Source organism: Malus sylvestris, chromosome 15 (assembly GCF_916048215.2).
Source record: "Malus sylvestris chromosome 15, drMalSylv7.2, whole genome shotgun sequence".
Classification (NCBI taxonomy): domain Eukaryota; kingdom Viridiplantae; phylum Streptophyta; class Magnoliopsida; order Rosales; family Rosaceae; genus Malus; species Malus sylvestris.
Window position 1 is genome coordinate 20,049,945 of NC_062274.1, and position 19,234 is coordinate 20,069,178.

The window sequence follows — 19,234 nt, forward strand, 5'->3', positions numbered from 1 at the left end:
CAAGACAATCTGGCCGACCTCTTCACCAAATCACTATCGAATGAGACGTTTCAAAAGCTTGTTCAAGGAATTGGTATGCGTAAACTTTCTGAGTTGTAACATTGCAATTTCTCTTTGGAATTGTGTCAAACTCAGGAGGAGTATCCTGAAGAATACTTGCTTGATCTTAATGTACTCTTTTTCCTTACGATTAAGAGCATTTTTCCCACTTGATTTTTGATACCTAACTAGGTTTCAACGAGGCACTCACCTTAGATTGATCATATCCCCGATGACGTCCCGTAAATGTTTCTTTTGACTTTGCATTACTCACACATTTTTCCTTAGATTATGGATTTTGTCCTTACTTGGGTTTTTACCATGGCCTTAGGGTTTTTTAGTGAGACTTACTACTTTATGCAAGTTCCTACCTTATTGAGAATAAGCGTTGTTCCCAGAATTAGTGTCGACAAGTCGACTTTCTGCATGATGCTGAATCTACCTTGAATATTTACACACTCAAGGGGGAGTGTTGTGAACTTTCCTAGTTTACGTGTGCTTGTGTAAATCCTAGATTTGATTTGATTCTAATTATTCTTTCCTATATGGACTTGTATTCCATAGGGATGAAGGATTTCTTCTCTCCTTTTACTACTATAAATAAAGGCACTACATGGGGGCATAACACATCCTCAATACACAATTCCCTACGATTCTACAAGCACATCTCTCCTCTCTCTCTACCCTTGTCGTCGGCCTCCTTCTCCTTGTCAAATTAAATAAAGTACAACACGAATGAGTTTCTCATGTAATTTTCTTCTACATATCTTTTTTTCCTAATTAATAGATTAAATACATTAGAAGATAATCAATGCAAACAAATCTAACGAAATCGATGGACAAGGTGGGCACGCTTTTCTTCTAGCCCAACTGAAGAGGTTGGGTCAAACACCGATCATTGGGCCTGCCAGATGTCCACACGTGTCCAATATTCTCACAGAGGATTTCAAATTCCAAATCCTACCGGGATGCATCCACCACCCATTCAAATACCAAAATTACCCCTCCACCGTCTCCATAATTACTACCCCTTGCCTAAGGTTTTATAGTCACAAAAAATAAAAGGTTTTGTCCAACCCGCTATACATCCCCCGTCTGTCTGTCTTTAACTCCAAGCAAAAATCCATCAAAAAAAATAAACTCCAAGCAAAAACATCCACTCACCGAGTCAACTCGCCGGAACAACCCGGCCCCACCAATTCATGACCGACGACACCTCCGATAACAACCGGGTCGAACCGGTCGACCCGGTCCTCGTCGGTTATCAGCCCTCGGAGCTCCAAATCGCCTCGGAGTTTCTCTCCACCTGGCTCCCCTTTCTCACCAGGGATCTTTGCCAGCACTGTTCCGCCAAACTCACCGATCGCGTCCGCTCTCTCGGCCCAGGTACGAATTCTTTCATTTTCTGTTTGTTTCCTGGGAAAATTTAGGGCTGGAAAGTGTGTAGAAAGTAAAAGTCTCTATCTTTATGCTGTACTGTACACAGATAAATTGAATTTTGAATTTGTGTTTCGGCATAACCTTATTGGGATTTTGTGATTTGGGAATTGTAGAACTTGGAGGCGATTCGATACCTGTTAACCCGGATGAGAATTCGAGTGATTTGAAACCGGAGAGCAAGGAGTTGCAGGTGGGTAGTGATAATGATATTGGTGAAGATAATCATGAGGATGACACAAGTTCACTAGGTTGGAAAGACGGAGCTCAGGGGCTATCGGAGCCCGACCCTGAATCTTCTAAAAGTGGATTGTGTCCTGAATCCCCCTTATTAGAGACTCCAAGCCCTCGGATGTCATGGGCCGATATGGCACAGGAAGATGAACTGGAGGAAGAGGAAGAGGAGGAAGAGGAAGAGCGCGAATTGAATAAGCGGGTGGTGAATGTGAACGACACGACTGGAGAGTTGAGGATTACAAAGTCTTCATTGTCTAGGGAGCAGAGGGAACACTTTAGGTTCATGAATGTTAAGAGGAAGAAAGAATATATGTGTTTGGAGAGGGTTAATGGGAAATTGGTTAACATTCTGGACGGACTTGTGCTCCACACCGGTATCTTCAGTGCAGCGGAACAGAAGAGGATTGTTGATTGTGTTTATGAGCTTCAAGAGATGGGCAGGAAGGGTGAATTAAAAGGTTAGTTCTTTGCTTTCGGAATGCCAATATGGTGCTGGATCTTCGTGTTGATAATTATTCTTGTTTACATACATGAGGTATATAGAGGTCGCACTTGGTGTGATGGCAAGTGCCTTCGCTCATGAGCGGTAGGTCTCGGGTTCGAGACTTGGGAGCAGCCTCTCCATAAATGGGGGTAAGGCTAGCCGACATTCACCTCTCCCAGACCCTGCGTAAAGCGGGAGCCTTGTGCACTGGGTACGACCTTTACATACATGAGGTATATATCTCTGTAATGTTTCCAATAACATGTTTATCTATTTACGATGACTTGATACATAGGCTTTATGGTAACCCTTTTATTGCCTAGCTAGAATGTAAATTGTCTAGAATGCACATAATGTGTTTGGTTTTCTTTTATGAATTTACATCTGTTGTGTTCCTCAAGATTTATTTTGTAATCGGTTTAGTTGTAAGTTGCCAGAGAACTTTTCAGTGGTATGTATGTGCCAACTTTAAGATTCCCCCTTTCTTTTCTTGTTCAGTTGTAAGTTATATTTTATTATACTGAAAATATCCAAAATCTATTATTTAGCTCAAACTTGTTTTTATGTGAGTTAATTCTGTTACGTGGAACTTACTAAAGTGTTTTTGGATTCTCTAGTTGCATTCTATTGTATTGATGTTTATTTATTTCTTATTAGGATAGGTATTATACTTTATACCACTTTGGATAACCTATTCTGGAATTCTTGCAGCACGTACGTATACAGCACCTCAAAAGTGGATGAGGGGCAAGGGACGAGTAACCATGCAGTTTGGCTGTTGCTACAATTATGTAGTGGTATGCCTTTTCGCTATGGCATTTATATTTAATTTCAATTTATTATTTGACTAACATTTGGTAGAAATCAGCTACATTATTATTCTAGTGGGCATAATTTCTGAACTTTGCTCAAAGGAACAATATGTCCTACTGATTTTAATGTGTTGCACTTGCATCTGTTGTGCTATGTTGGTTGCAGGATAAGTATGGTAATCCACCTGGTATCCTCCGCGATGAAGTTGTCGATCCCATACCTCATCTTTTCAAGGTGATCATTAGGAGGCTGGTAAAATGGCATGTGCTTCCCCCGACCTGTGTACCTGATAGTTGCATCGTCAATGTATATGATGAGGGGGACTGTATACCTCCGCATATTGACAACCATGATTTTGTTCGACCTTTCTGCACTGTGTCTTTTCTTAGTGAGTGCAACATAGTTTTTGGGTCAAACTTAAAGATCATTGGTCCTGGCGAGTTTGAAGGTTCATTTGCCATTCCCTTGCCAGTTGGGTAAGTATGCCATCCAGATTTGTCCTTGCACATTCTCTGCCCTTGTTTAGATTCTACCTATTGTTTGTCATTACATCTATGTATTTTGATATATGCATCAACCTTTTTACTTAATAGTCAGCATTTTTCCATGCAGATCTGTTCTGGTTTTAAACGGAAAGGGGGCTGATGTAGCTAAGCATTGTGTGCCTGCAGTACCTACAAAACGGTAAGAGTTAAAACTCTGCAATATAATTTTGTCTTTTTGTGGTTGCTTGTATTAATTATTTGTCTTCAGGATATTTACCTGCTCGTTTTTGTATATCGTAGGATATCAATCACATTTAGAAGAATGGATGAAACCAAACGGCCGAATGGTTATGTTCCAGAACCTGATCTACAGGATATTCAACCACTATCCTTTGAACAGGACAAGAAAACTATATTAAATTCACCTAGGAGCGAACGTGGAATGAGGAGGCAGCCAATTAGAAGAGCGGGTAACTCCGAAATTAGGGGATCTGCTGACAGACGTGAGTTCCACTCAGCGCCCCGCGACTCCGGATGGAGTCGACGTGGATCCGGAAATAGGTGGAACCGGGGAAGGGCCAATGTGAATTTTGAGAGCTAGTTGATGATGGCTAACTTCATTGCCAGTACAAGTGTTGCCGTTGGCCCTTCCAACCTTTCGTCAAGGTTCTTGCACTTAATTTTGTAAGAGATATAGGAAGCATATTGATTGGATTTGTATCTTTCTACATCTACTTTAGGCATGTCAACTATGCTTTGGTTTATCTTTAACAAAAGCAATATGCCTGTTTGAGTATAGATGGAAGTTCAGACTCATGCGGCGAAGGCAGTGGACATAAATGCAACTTGCTGGAATGCCACCACAGTTCTCTTGGGATTGTTTTTCCATAGCTTATAAGGCTTATCGCGTAGCGGCTTTGTGAGTGAAAAGCATATGGGTGAGTTGTCCTATATAGTGGATAAACCAACTTGAAGCTTGTTGGTTGTAGCACATTGCTGCTCATATATCCCAGTAATTGGATTGCAATCTATTGAGTGTGGTATTGTTTAATGATTGGAGGAATCAGTTGTTTGTATCCTTCCTCGGTTTTACGTTTGTGAACCGGATTTCTTTATGCATGCTCAAGTGTACTAGTATTTGAACGTCTAGAATTTCTGGCCGGTTTCAGCCGTATATTTGCGTTGTTGAGATGAGAATGAAATGCAGATTGGTAAATTGGTACTTGTTGGAATAAGAACACAGTATCGGTGTTGATTTACTTTTTCCTTCTCTCTTTTCGTTACAGACGCTGTTGGTCTAGTAAATTTGTACAACTAGAGATAGCAGTCGGGGGAGTTTATTCTGCTTCTCTTTTGTACTTTCAATTCTTTTGCTTTCTGACTCTACATTTACAAGGAATGCCCTTATTCATATTTCTTACTCCCTTCGGCCATGATTTCGGGTTCTCATCTCCATTACAACATGGTGCAAATAATTTGACGAGTTGTTATTAACATTCTAAAAAAGTCGTTACTTGGAAATATATGGGAGGAGCTATGGTGACTAGTTTCAAGTGTTTAACTCTCAGAATTTTATTAAAAAGAAAATTTTATGGATACTAAAGACACTAACTTGCACCAAATTTTGCATCCAACAAAAACTTGCATCTGGTTACTAACTAATGTGGCTAACTCCTTTTTGTTGTGAATAAATAAGGTTGCAATGTGTTTATCTATACGCAAGAGAACTCTTCCTGTGAGAAATTTTTCAATGTGCTAGGAACACAGTCTGGTACACAAGTATCATAATACAAGTTGAAATATTTTTCTTCAAGTTTCTCAATAATCTCTCCTTGTATACCGAGCTGTATTTCCGCACACTAAAAAATCTCTTCTTCTTGTCAACCATTAACAGAATATTAAATATGGAAAAGGATCCTCGCCGGATCATTTTTCTGGGGATACTAGGGATTCTGTGATCGTGACCGTTCATCGTACATCGTGCGGTCAGTTTTCGTTAGGTACTATTCATATTAAATTTTAAATTTTGAAATAATTTCTGACCGTACGATATACGATGAACAGTCACGATCACGGGATCCTTAGGATCCCTAGAAAAAAGATCCGACGAGGATCCTTTTCTATTAAATATACCCATTTATCCTCTTTTCCATCTTAAATAACAGTAGGGGTGGGCACTTAGAACCGAAAACCGAAACCAAAACACGAACCAAATCGAACCGCACCAAACGGTTTGGTTTTGTGGTTTTGGAACGGTTTCGGTTTTGAAACCGAACCGCAACATAGAAAACGGTTTGGTTTCGGTTTTGGCTTTTGAAAACTGCACCGAAACCGAACCGCACCGCAAATATTAATAAACATTTAATTAAATGTCCATATTAAATTTCATGTTTTAATTGGTTATTTGTTAGAATCCATGCACTTAGTATGGACACAACCAAACTAGAATATCATCATTCATCACTTTCTTTCGTTCATTTACTTGAAGGACCTTTGTTATTTTATACCATCACACACACACACATATATGTACAAGGGTGGACTAATCTTGTTATCAAGAGTCGAACAATGATCTAATGAAGTCCACTCATTTGAAGCATGATATCACATATTCTAGTATGAAAGTTTCGTTCATGTTTAATGAATTCAAAGTTATTCAACTTGTTTTATGTTATACTTTGTACGGGACACCCTTTGTTGCACAAACATATTTTAACATCACAACTGCATGCAACATGCTAATTGTTTATATAATAAATGTCTTTTTCCTATTGCTAATGGGAAATACTTATTAATATGTTAAATTGCAAATTGTACATTTTTTCTTAAAAATCAAACCGAAACCGTTTGAAACCGCACCAAACAGAACCAAACGGTTTGGTTTCATTTCGGTTTTGGCTTTAAAACCGCACCGAACCAAACCGTGCCCACCCCTAAATAACAGATTTGATACTAATGAGACTTTTTTTATTGGTCTTTCACTTTGTCTCATATTTTCAATCAATCCCTCATTTTACATACCCTGCTTCTTTTTCATTCTTTTTGAAAATACACGCATGTACTATCTTTTATAATATTAATCACGTAAAACACTGCATTTACTGTCATAAAAATTGGCGTTTATATTACTACTCAAGTACTATCGCCTTATGCAAATAGTTTTTTTTATTACAGTAGTGAAAATGTGTTGAATCTTTACATGATGACATGAATTCAAATTATTTGGGTGACTAATTTAACATCCAATCTAACAAAATCTATTTTTTGACAAAAAAAAAATATCGCGTTATAGTTGTTTCCAAACATTCTGTGCATAGATGGTTTTTTTTTTTCTTTTTAAAAAAAAAATTCTTTCGTTCATTTACTTGAAGGACCTTTGTTATTTTATACCATCACACACACACACACATATATGTACAAGGGTGGACTAATCTTGTTATCAAGAGTCGAACAATGATCTAATGAAGTCCACTCATTTGAAGCATGATATCACATATTCTAGTATGAAAGTTTCGCTCATGTTTAATGAATTCAAAGTTATTCAACTTGTTTTATGTTATACCTTGTACGGGACACCCTTTGTTGCACAAACATATTTTAACATCACAACTGCATGCAACATGCTTATTGTTTATATAATAAATGTCTTTTTCCTATTACTAATGGGAAATACTTATTAATATGTTAAATTGCAAATTGTACATTTTTTCTTAAAAATCAAACCGAAACCGTTTGAAACCGCACCAAACAGAACCAAACGGTTTGGTTTCATTTCGGTTTTGGCTTCAAAACCGCACCGAATCAAACCATGCCCACCCCTAAATAACAGATTTGATACTAATGAGACTTTTTTTATTGGTCTTTCACTTTGTCTCATATTTTCAATCAATCCCTCATTTTACATACCCTGCTTCTTTTTCATCCTTTTTGAAAACACACGCATGTACTATCTTTTATAATATTAATCACGTAAAACACTGCATTTACTGTCATAAAAATTGGCGTTTATATTACTACTCAGGTACTATCGCCTTATGCAAATAGTTTTTTTTATTACAGTAGTGAAAATGTGTTGAATCTTTACATGATGACATGAATTCAAATTATTTGGGTGACTAATTTAACATCCAATCTAACAAAATCTATTTTTTGACAAAAAAAAAAAAAATATATCGCGTTATAGTTGTTTCCAAACATTCTGTGCATAGATGGTTTTTTTTTTCTGTTTTTTTTTTTAAAAAAAATTATTAACAAATGTCATCAATGTAATTTTAACTCATGACATCCTCCAACAAAGTAAAATTTCACTAATCATGGGATTTATGTAGCTTTTCACCCTACCATAATATGGCTCGAGTCAAGGTGTATATTCAACCTTATATATTTGAGGATTGTATACATTAATAGTACATACATATGATATGATATGATTTGATTGTATGTTAGGTTAGATCTAGCACATTTACCCCACAAAATCTATATGGCATTAATTCTACTCTTTCGTTTTTCCTCGATCAACTGGGACTCAAGTTCTAACTTTGAGATTTCTGGTCCTCCTCCTACCATTTAGAGTTAACTCTATGGAAGTTTTAATGAAAAGTTCACGGTACTGTTCATTTTAAAGAAAATCATATTTTTACACTAAAAAGTCAAACATGATACTATTCACTTTACCATTTATTTTGTCATTATCATTAAAACTCAAAGTTTTCAAGTTATTTTCATTAGTTTTCCTTATATTAAAAATGGGCTATCCACGTACTTCATTTATTTTTTCACATATTTCTTTTAATTTTCAGTTAAATCGAATAAATTAAAGAAGAAATAAGTATACCACTGTGTATTTATTTCTCAATAAAATAAATAAATTGAAAACACCTCAACACAGAGAGGTTTGAACGCAACAGTGGCTGATGGTGTGGTCCAATAAAACCACAAATACTCAATTTACATGCCAAATGAATTATATATGCGTGGGGGTCCACTCTAGCTACCTTTCATGGTCCCATCCCTACTACCCTAGTGTGCTGTAGAAACAAAGCATATTAAACCACATGAAAAGGTAAACTGCGCTCAGCTGCCATCAAACTTCAGAAGCTCTAGCATGCAGTAGCAGCCTGTGTACCTAGCCAGGCAGCTACTAGGCAAATAGCATTCATATGATATGTGAGAGATTCTAACTATTCTAAGCAAGTTTCTTGGCTTGCATATATTCAACATAGTTAAAAAAGAAAAGGTATTTAAAATGAAATGCACTATTACACTTATTTGTATAGGATTTTATAGTGTGTGTATACATCTACAAACGTCTATATTTGTTTGAATCTTGACTGTTGGATTATTAACTATATATCTAAATCTCCATTCATCAGATACTTAGACTGGAGTACAATATAATTTTGGTATATATATGGATCCTTATTATGAATGAATATTTCAAGGACAAGAACATGAATTAAGAGAGAAACTTGTGGCTAGGGTTTAGTCTAGAACTGTAGTTGCAAGTCTTTGTCTTAGACTTTAAAAAAGAACCAAAAAGAGAATGAGACTACTTACTATAGCAGTCTAGAGAGAGAGAGAGAGAGGGAGAGAGAGAGAGAGAGAGATCTGGGGTGATATTATTGAGATGTATCTTGAGAGAGATATGGGAAGAAAATAACATCCGAAGATGATTACCCGAAAGAAAGGGGAGTGTACTCACAGCGGCTATGCACAGCACACTAAGGCCAGTCAATTATTAGGTAAGCAGTTCAGAATTTTGGATAACAAGGGGGACAGATATACAACTTCACTGGTAAATCAAGTCTAAAAGTTGATCATCAAAGAATTGCAAGACTGACTATTTGGACAAGGGAACAAAAACCCTCATCCCTCTACACTCCTCCTCCTATTGGCTTTTGGCTAATCGGAGAGAGAGACAGAGAGAGAGAGAGGCTCTCAGATTCCTAAACCCTCCATGTAAATGCATGATAAGGAAAGGAAATCTCATGATGATATTATTGTCAAAATCAAACATATTATGCAATCTGTAAAAATTGAAATGTGAGAGAGACGGAGGACGAAGAGAGATAGGCATGTACAACGTCAGTCAGGATTACTGAGAAAGGGAATGGGACTGGCTGAATTCAAGAAAGAATGCTTCAATTTGGCCAAAATTTTGTGTAAAATTCATCAAAAAAGAAAAGTTGTGTGTAAAAAATAAAATATGTAAACTTGCTTCTTGTTGGTTTGTAAAGTATTGGACTTTTTAAATAACATACGATTAGCATGAACAAGTTTAACCTAGTGAGGAGATGCAGTACTAACATCAATACAAGCTCTCATAGGTTAGCAATGTGATAGATTAAGGGTTCGATTTCTATCAATATAACTATAAACACGTACAAGTTTAGTGTAAAAATAATGCTTCCATTTGGCCAAAAGTTTAGAAAGGAGAAAGATGTAGAGTTTCTTCTTGTTGGGTTGTAAAGTATTGAAAACTTTCTAATAACGTGAGAATGAATGATAAGATTAAAATAGTTATCCAATGAAAAAAAAAAAGAGAGATGCAACTGCCTCCTTAATTTTCTGTTGGTCTTTAATGATCTCATAGTCGTGTTAATATCAATACAAGTTCCCATAAGTTAGCAATATATAGATTTAGGGTTCGATCTCTGCCAAGGTGACTATTAACGCGTACAAGTTCTTGCTAGCTCAGACAAGAATGTTAATGAAAGCCACTAGGGTTGGTGAGGGTGGGTAGGGTACATGTTTAAGGTTTATGGCATTAGGGTTATAGGTCTACTGAATTAGGCTATTAATTCACATAAAACCAGTTGAGGTTTATGGGATTAGGGTTAGTCTCTTGTTTGCAAAGCAAAGATGCATGGGATTAAAGAGGAATATTGATAGAATTATTTATTAGGATATAAAACCCACTTGGGGTTAGGGTTCATATCATATAGAGTGTGGTAGATTGCGTGTGCATGTGAGAATTATAGAGAGAGGAAGGTAGAAACAAAGCGGCAGTGGCAAAGAATGATGAAGCTTTTGATGATGATCCTAGAGACTGAGACATGCATGCATGCATGAAAGAGCTCCCAAAACCATGACACACACCATACTTAATGCTTTGGCATTTATTTTGAAACGCGTGCTCCGTAGCATAAAGGACTATACAGACATGATGACACCACTGAATTCTTTCTTTCTTTTGCACTTTACTCCTTGATATTTGTTCTATCATCCGCATCTCTCATCTCTCCATCCATCTCTGCACAGAAATAGGATCATCACTTCATACACTTGTGCTTGTGCAACACTCTTTTAATTAATAAGGTTTCTTTCATAGTTAAGGTATGTTTATAACAGTAACGTTTTTAGGGTTTGCATGATTAAATTCTAGTTGGTTAATTTTGTTCAATAAGTTATTATGTTAGAGCTATGAAGTATAATTTTTGACTTATCGTGTTTTCTACAACATTACTAAGTTTGTTTTATTTGATTGTGCTTCATGAGATTTGAACTCAGTCACACGCATAATTTTCCAACAATAGGCACTACAAGAGACCCCCAAATATTGTGTCGCCCCCTATACCTTGTTTTCGTCACCAAAAGTATATGCAACGAATTAGGATCTCATCCAAGAAGATCATTTTTCCTTACTAAACCAAATGATCAGAGTGAGCAAAATACTTCAAACTGTGCAACCACGAAAAAAATTTGCAAACAGCAGGTTAGTGATATGTACATAATTTTCATTCTAGGGTTTATGCTTTTAAAAAATAAGTTAAATTTTGCATAACCAGGCACATCTTCAATTATCCATAGAAATAGCAAGATTGTACCTGAACAGTTAACAAGACACGAATTCGCACAAAAATTTGCGTTGTTTAGTTGAAGCGTATCGGTTCGGGTTGATAACAGTTGTAACCACTCAGTACAAGAGCCAAGATAACAGTTGGGTTCAGGTCAAAACTAACAAAAAATTCTTACTCTAAGTCATCTGGTGCGTCATTGTTGAGTGGTGAAAAACACATGGAAAAGTGCTCGCATACGCAACACATGATGAATTTTGATAATATTTCTAAAAGAAGATTAATATATATGTTAAATTGACAACATTTTTAGTTTCGATGGTATTTTGCACACCCCTAATAAAAACCTGGGGTTTGTAAAAGATTCTTTTATAGTAATTTCATAGGCAACTAAATTTAAATCTAGATGATGATTAAGACTCCCTCTTCCTTTTTCATGCTCCACACAACTAAAGATACATTGAAGAGATAATCAAAGAATGCTTTGGTTGTTGAAAGATGAGGCGAACATTATTTTTAGCCTCGGACTTGTTTTTAAAATTTTCTTGTAATGACATGCATGTTCAAGATGTATTTATGTATTTCTTGTATTGGACCTCTTATTTGAAGAATCTATTGGGATGTATTATGTACTGTGAAGTATTATTGTGATACTTTGTTTTGTTCTTAAAAAGTATAAAAGTCAAAATCATAGATTAGTATAAGATCAAGTTTTCGTCAACGGTTCACCCGTTAACAATGCTTTTACGTTACGAGCGTTTCAGGTTCGGGTTGAGCATTCTCTAACTATACATTGCTCAACAGGTTGGCATTCGGTGTCACATCTGTTGTGCCTACTGTCTTTGCATTAGATTTTTACTGTTTGCTCTTCGTGTTTGTAGAAGCCGTGTAGTGGTTTATTTCATTTGTTGGTTGTGCTCTCTAAATTAAGGAATTGGTCAGTAAAGAATATGTACCCGTTATGGCACCCTCTTGTATTGTTTGATTTTTTGTCAACAAAATCCCGCCATCGTTGCTTGTAAAAAAGTTATTGCTAAACGGTTTGTTAACAAATGACCTGTTATCCTAATGTGCAAAACTAGTCATGATCTTTCAAAGAACATATAACATTCTATTGTTGATCATACATAACTACTCTTTCACCAATAGCATTGTGATCATATAATTGATCTTTATCTTTCATAATGGGAAAAACAATAGTTTCAATCAAAAGTATAAATTACAGTACATGCTTAACAATAATGAACACTACGAAATTAGGGTAACCAATTGGGGATCACTATATACTTCAGAAACGCATATTGTTTGTAAATATATATACACACACACATCTTGAACATTAGTTTCAATCAAAGAGTATATATATTTTCTGTCAAGAATCAGATTTGATTGGCACAGATGAAGATGAACAATAAGAGGCTAGCTAGCTTGGAGCTGTGAGTAAATTGCATTGATTACCATGTTGTATTTGGGCTAGCTACTTCTCCAGTTATTCTTCAAGGCTGTATATAATATATCCACCTATATAATCTCGGCCCAGGACATGTACATATATAGTAGATTTGCACCAAGCCTAAGCTCTAGCATTACTACAAACTACTGTAGGTTGGAATTCCTAGAGAAGATATGAGAGCTTAAAAGTGGGGTAAAAGAACCAAAGAATAGAAACCCTAATGGGTCTCAAAGTACAGTTTGGAACCTATATGTAAGGCACAGAGAGAAGTACTTCATCAAGTTTAATTTACAGTTTTGCCCATGACAACCCTAGCTAAGTACAGGAGTATCTTTGTGGTTCTGGAGAGATATTTTAGTGTGACCGTACACGGGATGATACATCATGTGTTACTAAACAAATGGTGAGATATGTGTGCTAAAAAGTTAATAACTTAAAAAATAAAATTTCCCACCATTGCTATTAAAATATGTAGTGTACCACTTGTGTTTCATTCACAACTAAATTTTTTTCGTGATTCTAGGGCTAGCTGGCTCTCTTCGCCTAAAGATAATAAAATAGAACTGAAAAAAAGGGATAATATTGATCTCCCCATTGAAAGAAGAACCTCTAAATCACTCACCCCATCATTTTTATGACCGTTCATTCCTTCATTCAGAAGGATTTGGATCCTCTCCTGAGCCCAAGGAGTGTGGATCGTTGAATTTTCATCCAACAGTTACAAACAAAGAAATCTTTTTAAAGTTATAATAATTATAATCGTTAGATAAAAATTCAACGGTCCATATTTCTTGATTAGGAGAATCATCTCCTTGGGCTCAGGAGAGAGGATCCAAATCCCATTCAGAACCCTCTCTTCTTTCTTTCTTTCCAATCCATTATATCACTTCATCATCATATCATATTATATTACTCTCTCTCTCTCTCTCTCTCTCTCTCTCTCTCTCTTAAAAAGTGCATAAAAAATAATAATTTCATATATGCCTCTTGGTCATGCCTTTTCAACCAAGTAATTCTTATGCCACTGATGCCCTCCCTTTCTAATCCCTCTTTTGTCCCTTCCCTTTTTTATGAACCCCTTTCTCTCTCTACTCTCCCTCTGTCAACTTCAGTCCTTCTCTCTCAGATATTTCTCTGATTTCCTCTCTTCATCTCTCCATGTGCCCCTCCTCACCTCCCCCTTCCCCCTCTTAATTATAACCCTTTGATCCCCAATCCCAACATTATTTTCAATTTCATGCACTTCCTCTCTCTCTATCTCACCTACCTTCTCTCTCATTCCCTCATTCTCTCTTCCTCATCACTCCATTTTGTTTGCTTCCTTTTGTAATGTCCTTCCTCTCCGTCACACCGTCTCCGTCACACCGTCTCTCGAGTTCGAACCCTCCTCTCATAGCTTAGGATAATTTAGAGTAGAAATTTCGCTGGTAATCAAAAGAATCTCTCAATGGACCCTCAACAAAACCCAAATGAACTATTAGACGGCGGCAACAGGCAGGGGGGTGGAGTCATGTGCAGGCAAAGCAGTACGCGGTGGACACCCACCACTGATCAGATAAAAATCTTGAAGGACCTATACTACAACAATGGCATTAGATCACCCAGCGCTGAGCAGATTCACAGGATCTCTGCTAAACTTCGACAGTACGGCAAGATCGAAGGCAAGAACGTTTTCTATTGGTTTCAGAACCACAAAGCTCGTGAGAGGCAGAAGAAAAGATTCACTTCTTCTTCTGCTCCTGATCATCACGCAGCACCACCAATGCCAGCTGTACCACCGCAAGCCGATAATATCAGGCAAAGATCATCAGGGTTTGGGATTGATATTAATGCAACTGCTGCTGCTGCTTATGAACAACTACCCGTTAATCACCACAGCAAGTATTCCAACATTTCTGGTTCACCAGCTGGTAATTAGATAATTAGAGACCGACCTTTTTCACTAACTAATTTATTAAATTTTCCTACTTTTTTTTTAGTTTTTACTATTTGGTTTATTTTATATGTAGGGTTTTCTTCTACATCTTCTTCTTCAGTTGGTGTGAATGTTTCTGCTGGGGCACAGATGGGAAACTATGGGTATGGATCCATGGCCATGGAGAAGAGCTTTAGGGTAAGTTTATATTTGTAAATATATATATTTATATTCATACACAATAATGAATTAATGCAAGAAGAAATGAAAATACTTGCACCCATGTGAGCACAGTAGTGCAAGTTTAGTCATCAATTTATCTACAACACAAAACATCATAGAGTGATTTGAAACTTCCCATATTAAGGAAGAAAACCTCTCGCCCTTTGTTTCCTTTAAGCACTAGAAATAAATTTCCCCATTTCTCATATTAAGCCAAACTAGTTGGACCCCAATAAAACAGTACATATTCTATTCCACTCCTGGTACTAAAATGAAAACAACAGTTGAAAATGTATATTTGCAAACCCTTTTCGCCAATTTGGTTAGTGCTCTCCCCCTCTGCACTCAAGATCCCTCCCACAGTTTAGATGATTATATCATTTGTTAGTAAGAAAATTTACATTTTATTTTTAATTTTTGGGTTAATTGCAGGACTGCTCACTATCATCTGGAGGAAGTACTAGCACCGGTCATGTTGGTGGATCTAATTATAATAATTTTAATCACAACCCAGGATCATGGGTTGGTGTTGATCCATATTCCTCACCCTACTCCATCTTTGACAAGAAATCACCATCAAAACAAGTGTTTGGTGATCAAGAAAACATGACGGAAGAAGAATATTACAATCAGCATGCTTCACCAGAGATTGAGACTCTCCCTCTTTTCCCCATGCATGGTGAAGACATCCATGGTTTTGGCAACATCAAGTCCTCCTCCATGGAAGGCTACTACTCCGGCTGGTACCGCTCCGACGGCAGCAACGATGGTGGGTCTCGCACTTCCCTTGAGCTTAGCCTCAATTCCTACGGCCACATGGCCCCTGATTGCTTCAGATCATGTTAATTATATGTAATAATAATATTCCTCCATGTCTCTAATTCTAATTACTTCTAGCAAGCTAGCTGCTATAATATCTAGTTTAATCTATGATCAGCTTGTAATTGTGATCAGTATGGCTACTACCCTACTATCTTATATATGATTAACTCCTACATATTTTAAGGCTTTGTTGGCTTTAACCATTTAATTACGTCAAAAGTTGTTGGGTTTGACACGTGTCTTGCAAAGAACTTAATCTCCTGATTTATTAGCTTACTTTTAACTTTTAGTTGTCCCTTTCCCGAGAATATTCCATAATAATTATTTGCTAATCAAGATGCATGGAATCAGTAATATATATATATATATATATATATATATATATATATATATATAAAATAATAATAATTCCATGATTCATTCATAATATAGATAGATGTTAAGTAGGAGAAAGACTTTGCAAGTGGCATTTTATAACAGTGGTGGAAAGAAGTTGAGTTTTTGCATGATAATGTGAGTTTGAATTTTATCGGAAGCTAATCTAATATCTAAGCTAAGAAAATCTATTGTTTGACAAAAAAAAAAAAAAAAAAGCTTAGAGAAGGACTTTCATGGAACCGGGTTCATAGTCATTGTAACTCCCTGGGCCATTAATACAGTCATGTAAAAAGTCTTATACATAATCTCGTATTAATGGTTTGAGATGTAACGGTAATAGTGAATCCATTTTATATAAGTCATCATTAATTAGGTAATATGTCAGTTTATATTGTTCAATCTTCATCGTCAGCAAGAACATGATCCAATGGTCCAAACTTTACTGAGAATGGTATGCAATCACCTTCACCGAATTAAATAATGTATTAATGACCTAGTCATTTTCAAGCACTTACCAGTTAATTAACACTTTATCAGTAGGAGATCACGAAGAAGATGATGGTAGATGGAGATTTCAATCTGAAGGCCTGCTCTGCTAAGTGTGACGTAATTTCTCGACAGAAATTTTAGCTGGGGCCCTTGACCTTGAGGGTAAACTACAGTGCTTTACGTTAAGGGTTTGTTGTGTATACACATGTGTCATGTGTGTGCAATGTCGAAAAGATTTGCCAATGATATGAAATGGGAGTGTGGAGAAAAATGTAATATATAAAGACATGCTGTTGGGCAAAAAAGATGAAAGTGTGTGTGAATGTGTTTGTATATGCAGCCGTTTTCATAAAGTAGAGGCGGGAGCTAGTGGTAGTGGGGAGAGTATATATTTTGAAGTTTGAACCCTCTTGGTCTTGGGAAATTCCAAAACATTCTTCTTCTTCTTCTTGTTTTTGGTATACATAAGTTGCAAATTATTTGTTCATATTTGACTTTAAAATAAATCCAATCAAGACAGAATGTTTAAGTGTTGATCCAATAAATGCAACAATGTAATATTTGTTCATATTTGGTCTTATTATGGGAATGAGATTCACTCCGGATCTTTGTGTTTCAAGTCCCAGACGAAGACATTTCCACCATTCAAGAGAGAGAAAAGGAGATCCGGACTGATCAAGTTTTTGAGTTCTTATGAAGTGGGCCAGTAAGATGAGCTAATGAGACTATGATTAAAATTTAGTGATCTGAATCTCACGATCCGCAAATTCCAGACACAAAGATATGGAGTGAATCTCAATTTTTATTACGGACCTTGCATGGTTCTAGGCTTCTTGCAGAGTAGAATTTAAAAAATAAAGAAGTTTCAATACTTAATTAGTCGCCATATCTTATTGTTTGGACCAACGTTTCATCCCCCTTCACTTGTTCTAAAAGTGTGTTCACAAAGCCTACAATATGCCTCTTCATATGACCTATTGATTAGTGCTTTTGCGATTATATTGAAAAGAATCAATTTCTAGAGAAATTTTTAGTTGTGACGAGAACACAAATGGTACACCACGTGTTTTAATAGGAGTGGTGTGAAATTTTATTTTTTAAGTTATTAACTTTTTAGCACATATATCCCACCATTTATATAATGACACATGGTGTACCACCCCATATACCGGTCACACTAAAAAAATCTTTCTTCTGGACCTAAATATAATCATAAATCAATATACCCCAGCTATCACCATTTAGACTAACTTCAAAAAAAAAAAAAGGTATTATTATTTAAAGTTTAACATAAGACACTTTCATTCATAAGTTAATTAATAGGACAATTAGGACACAACTATATAAGTAAACTTATAGTTTTGTAATTTCAATGAGTTATGTTTGGATACGTGTCAGATAATGATTTGCATGCAAATATGAATGACTTCTTATATGTAAAGAACCAAAGGCGGTCAATTTGAATTTGGATATCATAATCATTTGATTTCACACCTTTGTATGTGTCCATACAGCTAGCAAATTATAGTCCAATATTTTGCTAATATACAAAGTGCATCAATTGTAAGAATAAATGCTCTTAGTTATCTAAGTTACGAACCCTTTATTGCAGTATCTAGTTATTTAACTGCAATTGAACAACTTTGGAGAAGCCAAAGACAACACCACCTAATGGGTATGAAATGAGTTAAAACAAAGCACAAAGATAAAATGCGGGTGTAAATAAACAAGAAAATGAGTCACATGATGACACACATTCTCAAAGACATTCACCAACCGAAACATATTCACTCTATCAGTCTATGTACATTCGTAATTTTGGGGTTCAGTTTTCTTGCGTCTGGTAGAGCACCTTGTGGGCACCTCCATAAAAGGGGTCCCCATCACCAAGATTTTGGGTGGGATGGCATTCCTTTTTCTGGTTTGACAAAAGTTCAAACTTTATAGCTTAGGAGAAACCCTAATGTCGTTTAGGACATGCAAGCCTTTAAGAAGAGGATAATACGACTCGGGTGCGGCCTCAATCAGGTAACTACAGACAATGCTTCTTGTTCTTCCTTGGTTGATATATATATATTATTACAGAGAAAAGATTTAGTTGTGGATCGAAGAAAATCTTTAAAGCTTTCTGTGACTTCAAGTACGTAATGTCCCTAACCAGCAAAATGAGGCATGACATACATCATGCTTTTTGGCCAGTTTCATGTAAAGTGTTTCAAATCCATATTTTCCAAGTTGGTTTGGTTTCCATTTTTATCAGAATTGTTGAGCTCAAGATTTTTACCCATTAATTGGTCCTCACATATGCCTCCCCACATGATTTTTGTTTTATCTTCCTTCTCTTCTCTTTGAAAGGATAACTCCTCAATTAGCCTCTTAATTTGCATTTTAATTCAACTTGACTTTTCATGAATATTTTAGCAATGTTCTCTGAATTATAGACTTTGCTTCATTTTGCTCTATGAACTTTTGCTTTGGTTTTGAATCCCCCCAACTTTCAATTTGTGTTAGTGTTCCACTTGTTGTTTAGATCTGTCGATTATTCTGTCAAATTGAGGATTGTTTTCGTTTATTTTGTACATTAGAAGACTTTGTAAGTTGTAATTTCTCTTAACTTTGTTCTCATAACTCAATTATCAGAATAACAAGTTGTAGTTATCCTTG

The 19,234-nt window shown here is 36.2% G+C and overlaps 2 protein-coding genes across 4 annotated transcripts; both read left to right on the forward strand.

Moving 5' to 3' along the window:
* Positions 1-1,105: 1,105 nt before the first annotated feature.
* LOC126604117 (RNA demethylase ALKBH9B-like) lies at positions 1,106-4,711 on the forward strand. Of its 3 annotated transcripts, XR_007616495.1 has the most exons (7): positions 1,106-1,425; positions 1,593-2,171; positions 2,909-2,994; positions 3,176-3,486; positions 3,623-3,694; positions 3,796-4,161; positions 4,295-4,711. XR_007616495.1 is itself a non-coding variant. In XM_050271226.1 (6 exons), the coding sequence occupies exons 1-6, from the start codon at positions 1,242-1,244 to the stop codon at positions 4,094-4,096; spliced, it is 1,533 nt and encodes a 510-aa protein (XP_050127183.1). In that variant the 5' UTR covers positions 1,106-1,241; the 3' UTR covers positions 4,097-4,711. The 3 variants fall into 3 exon arrangements, 2 of the variants coding, with proteins under 2 accessions (XP_050127183.1, XP_050127184.1); XM_050271226.1 differs by having other exon boundaries at positions 3,796-4,711; XM_050271227.1 differs by lacking the exons at positions 3,796-4,161; positions 4,295-4,711 and having other exon boundaries at positions 3,623-3,698.
* A 9,012-nt stretch (positions 4,712-13,723) lies between these two features.
* Positions 13,724-15,824, forward strand: LOC126604118 (protein WUSCHEL-like). Its single transcript, XM_050271228.1, has 3 exons — positions 13,724-14,654; positions 14,754-14,857; positions 15,314-15,824. The coding sequence occupies exons 1-3, from the start codon at positions 14,192-14,194 to the stop codon at positions 15,725-15,727; spliced, it is 981 nt and encodes a 326-aa protein (XP_050127185.1). The 5' UTR covers positions 13,724-14,191; the 3' UTR covers positions 15,728-15,824.
* Positions 15,825-19,234: the final 3,410 nt, after the last annotated feature.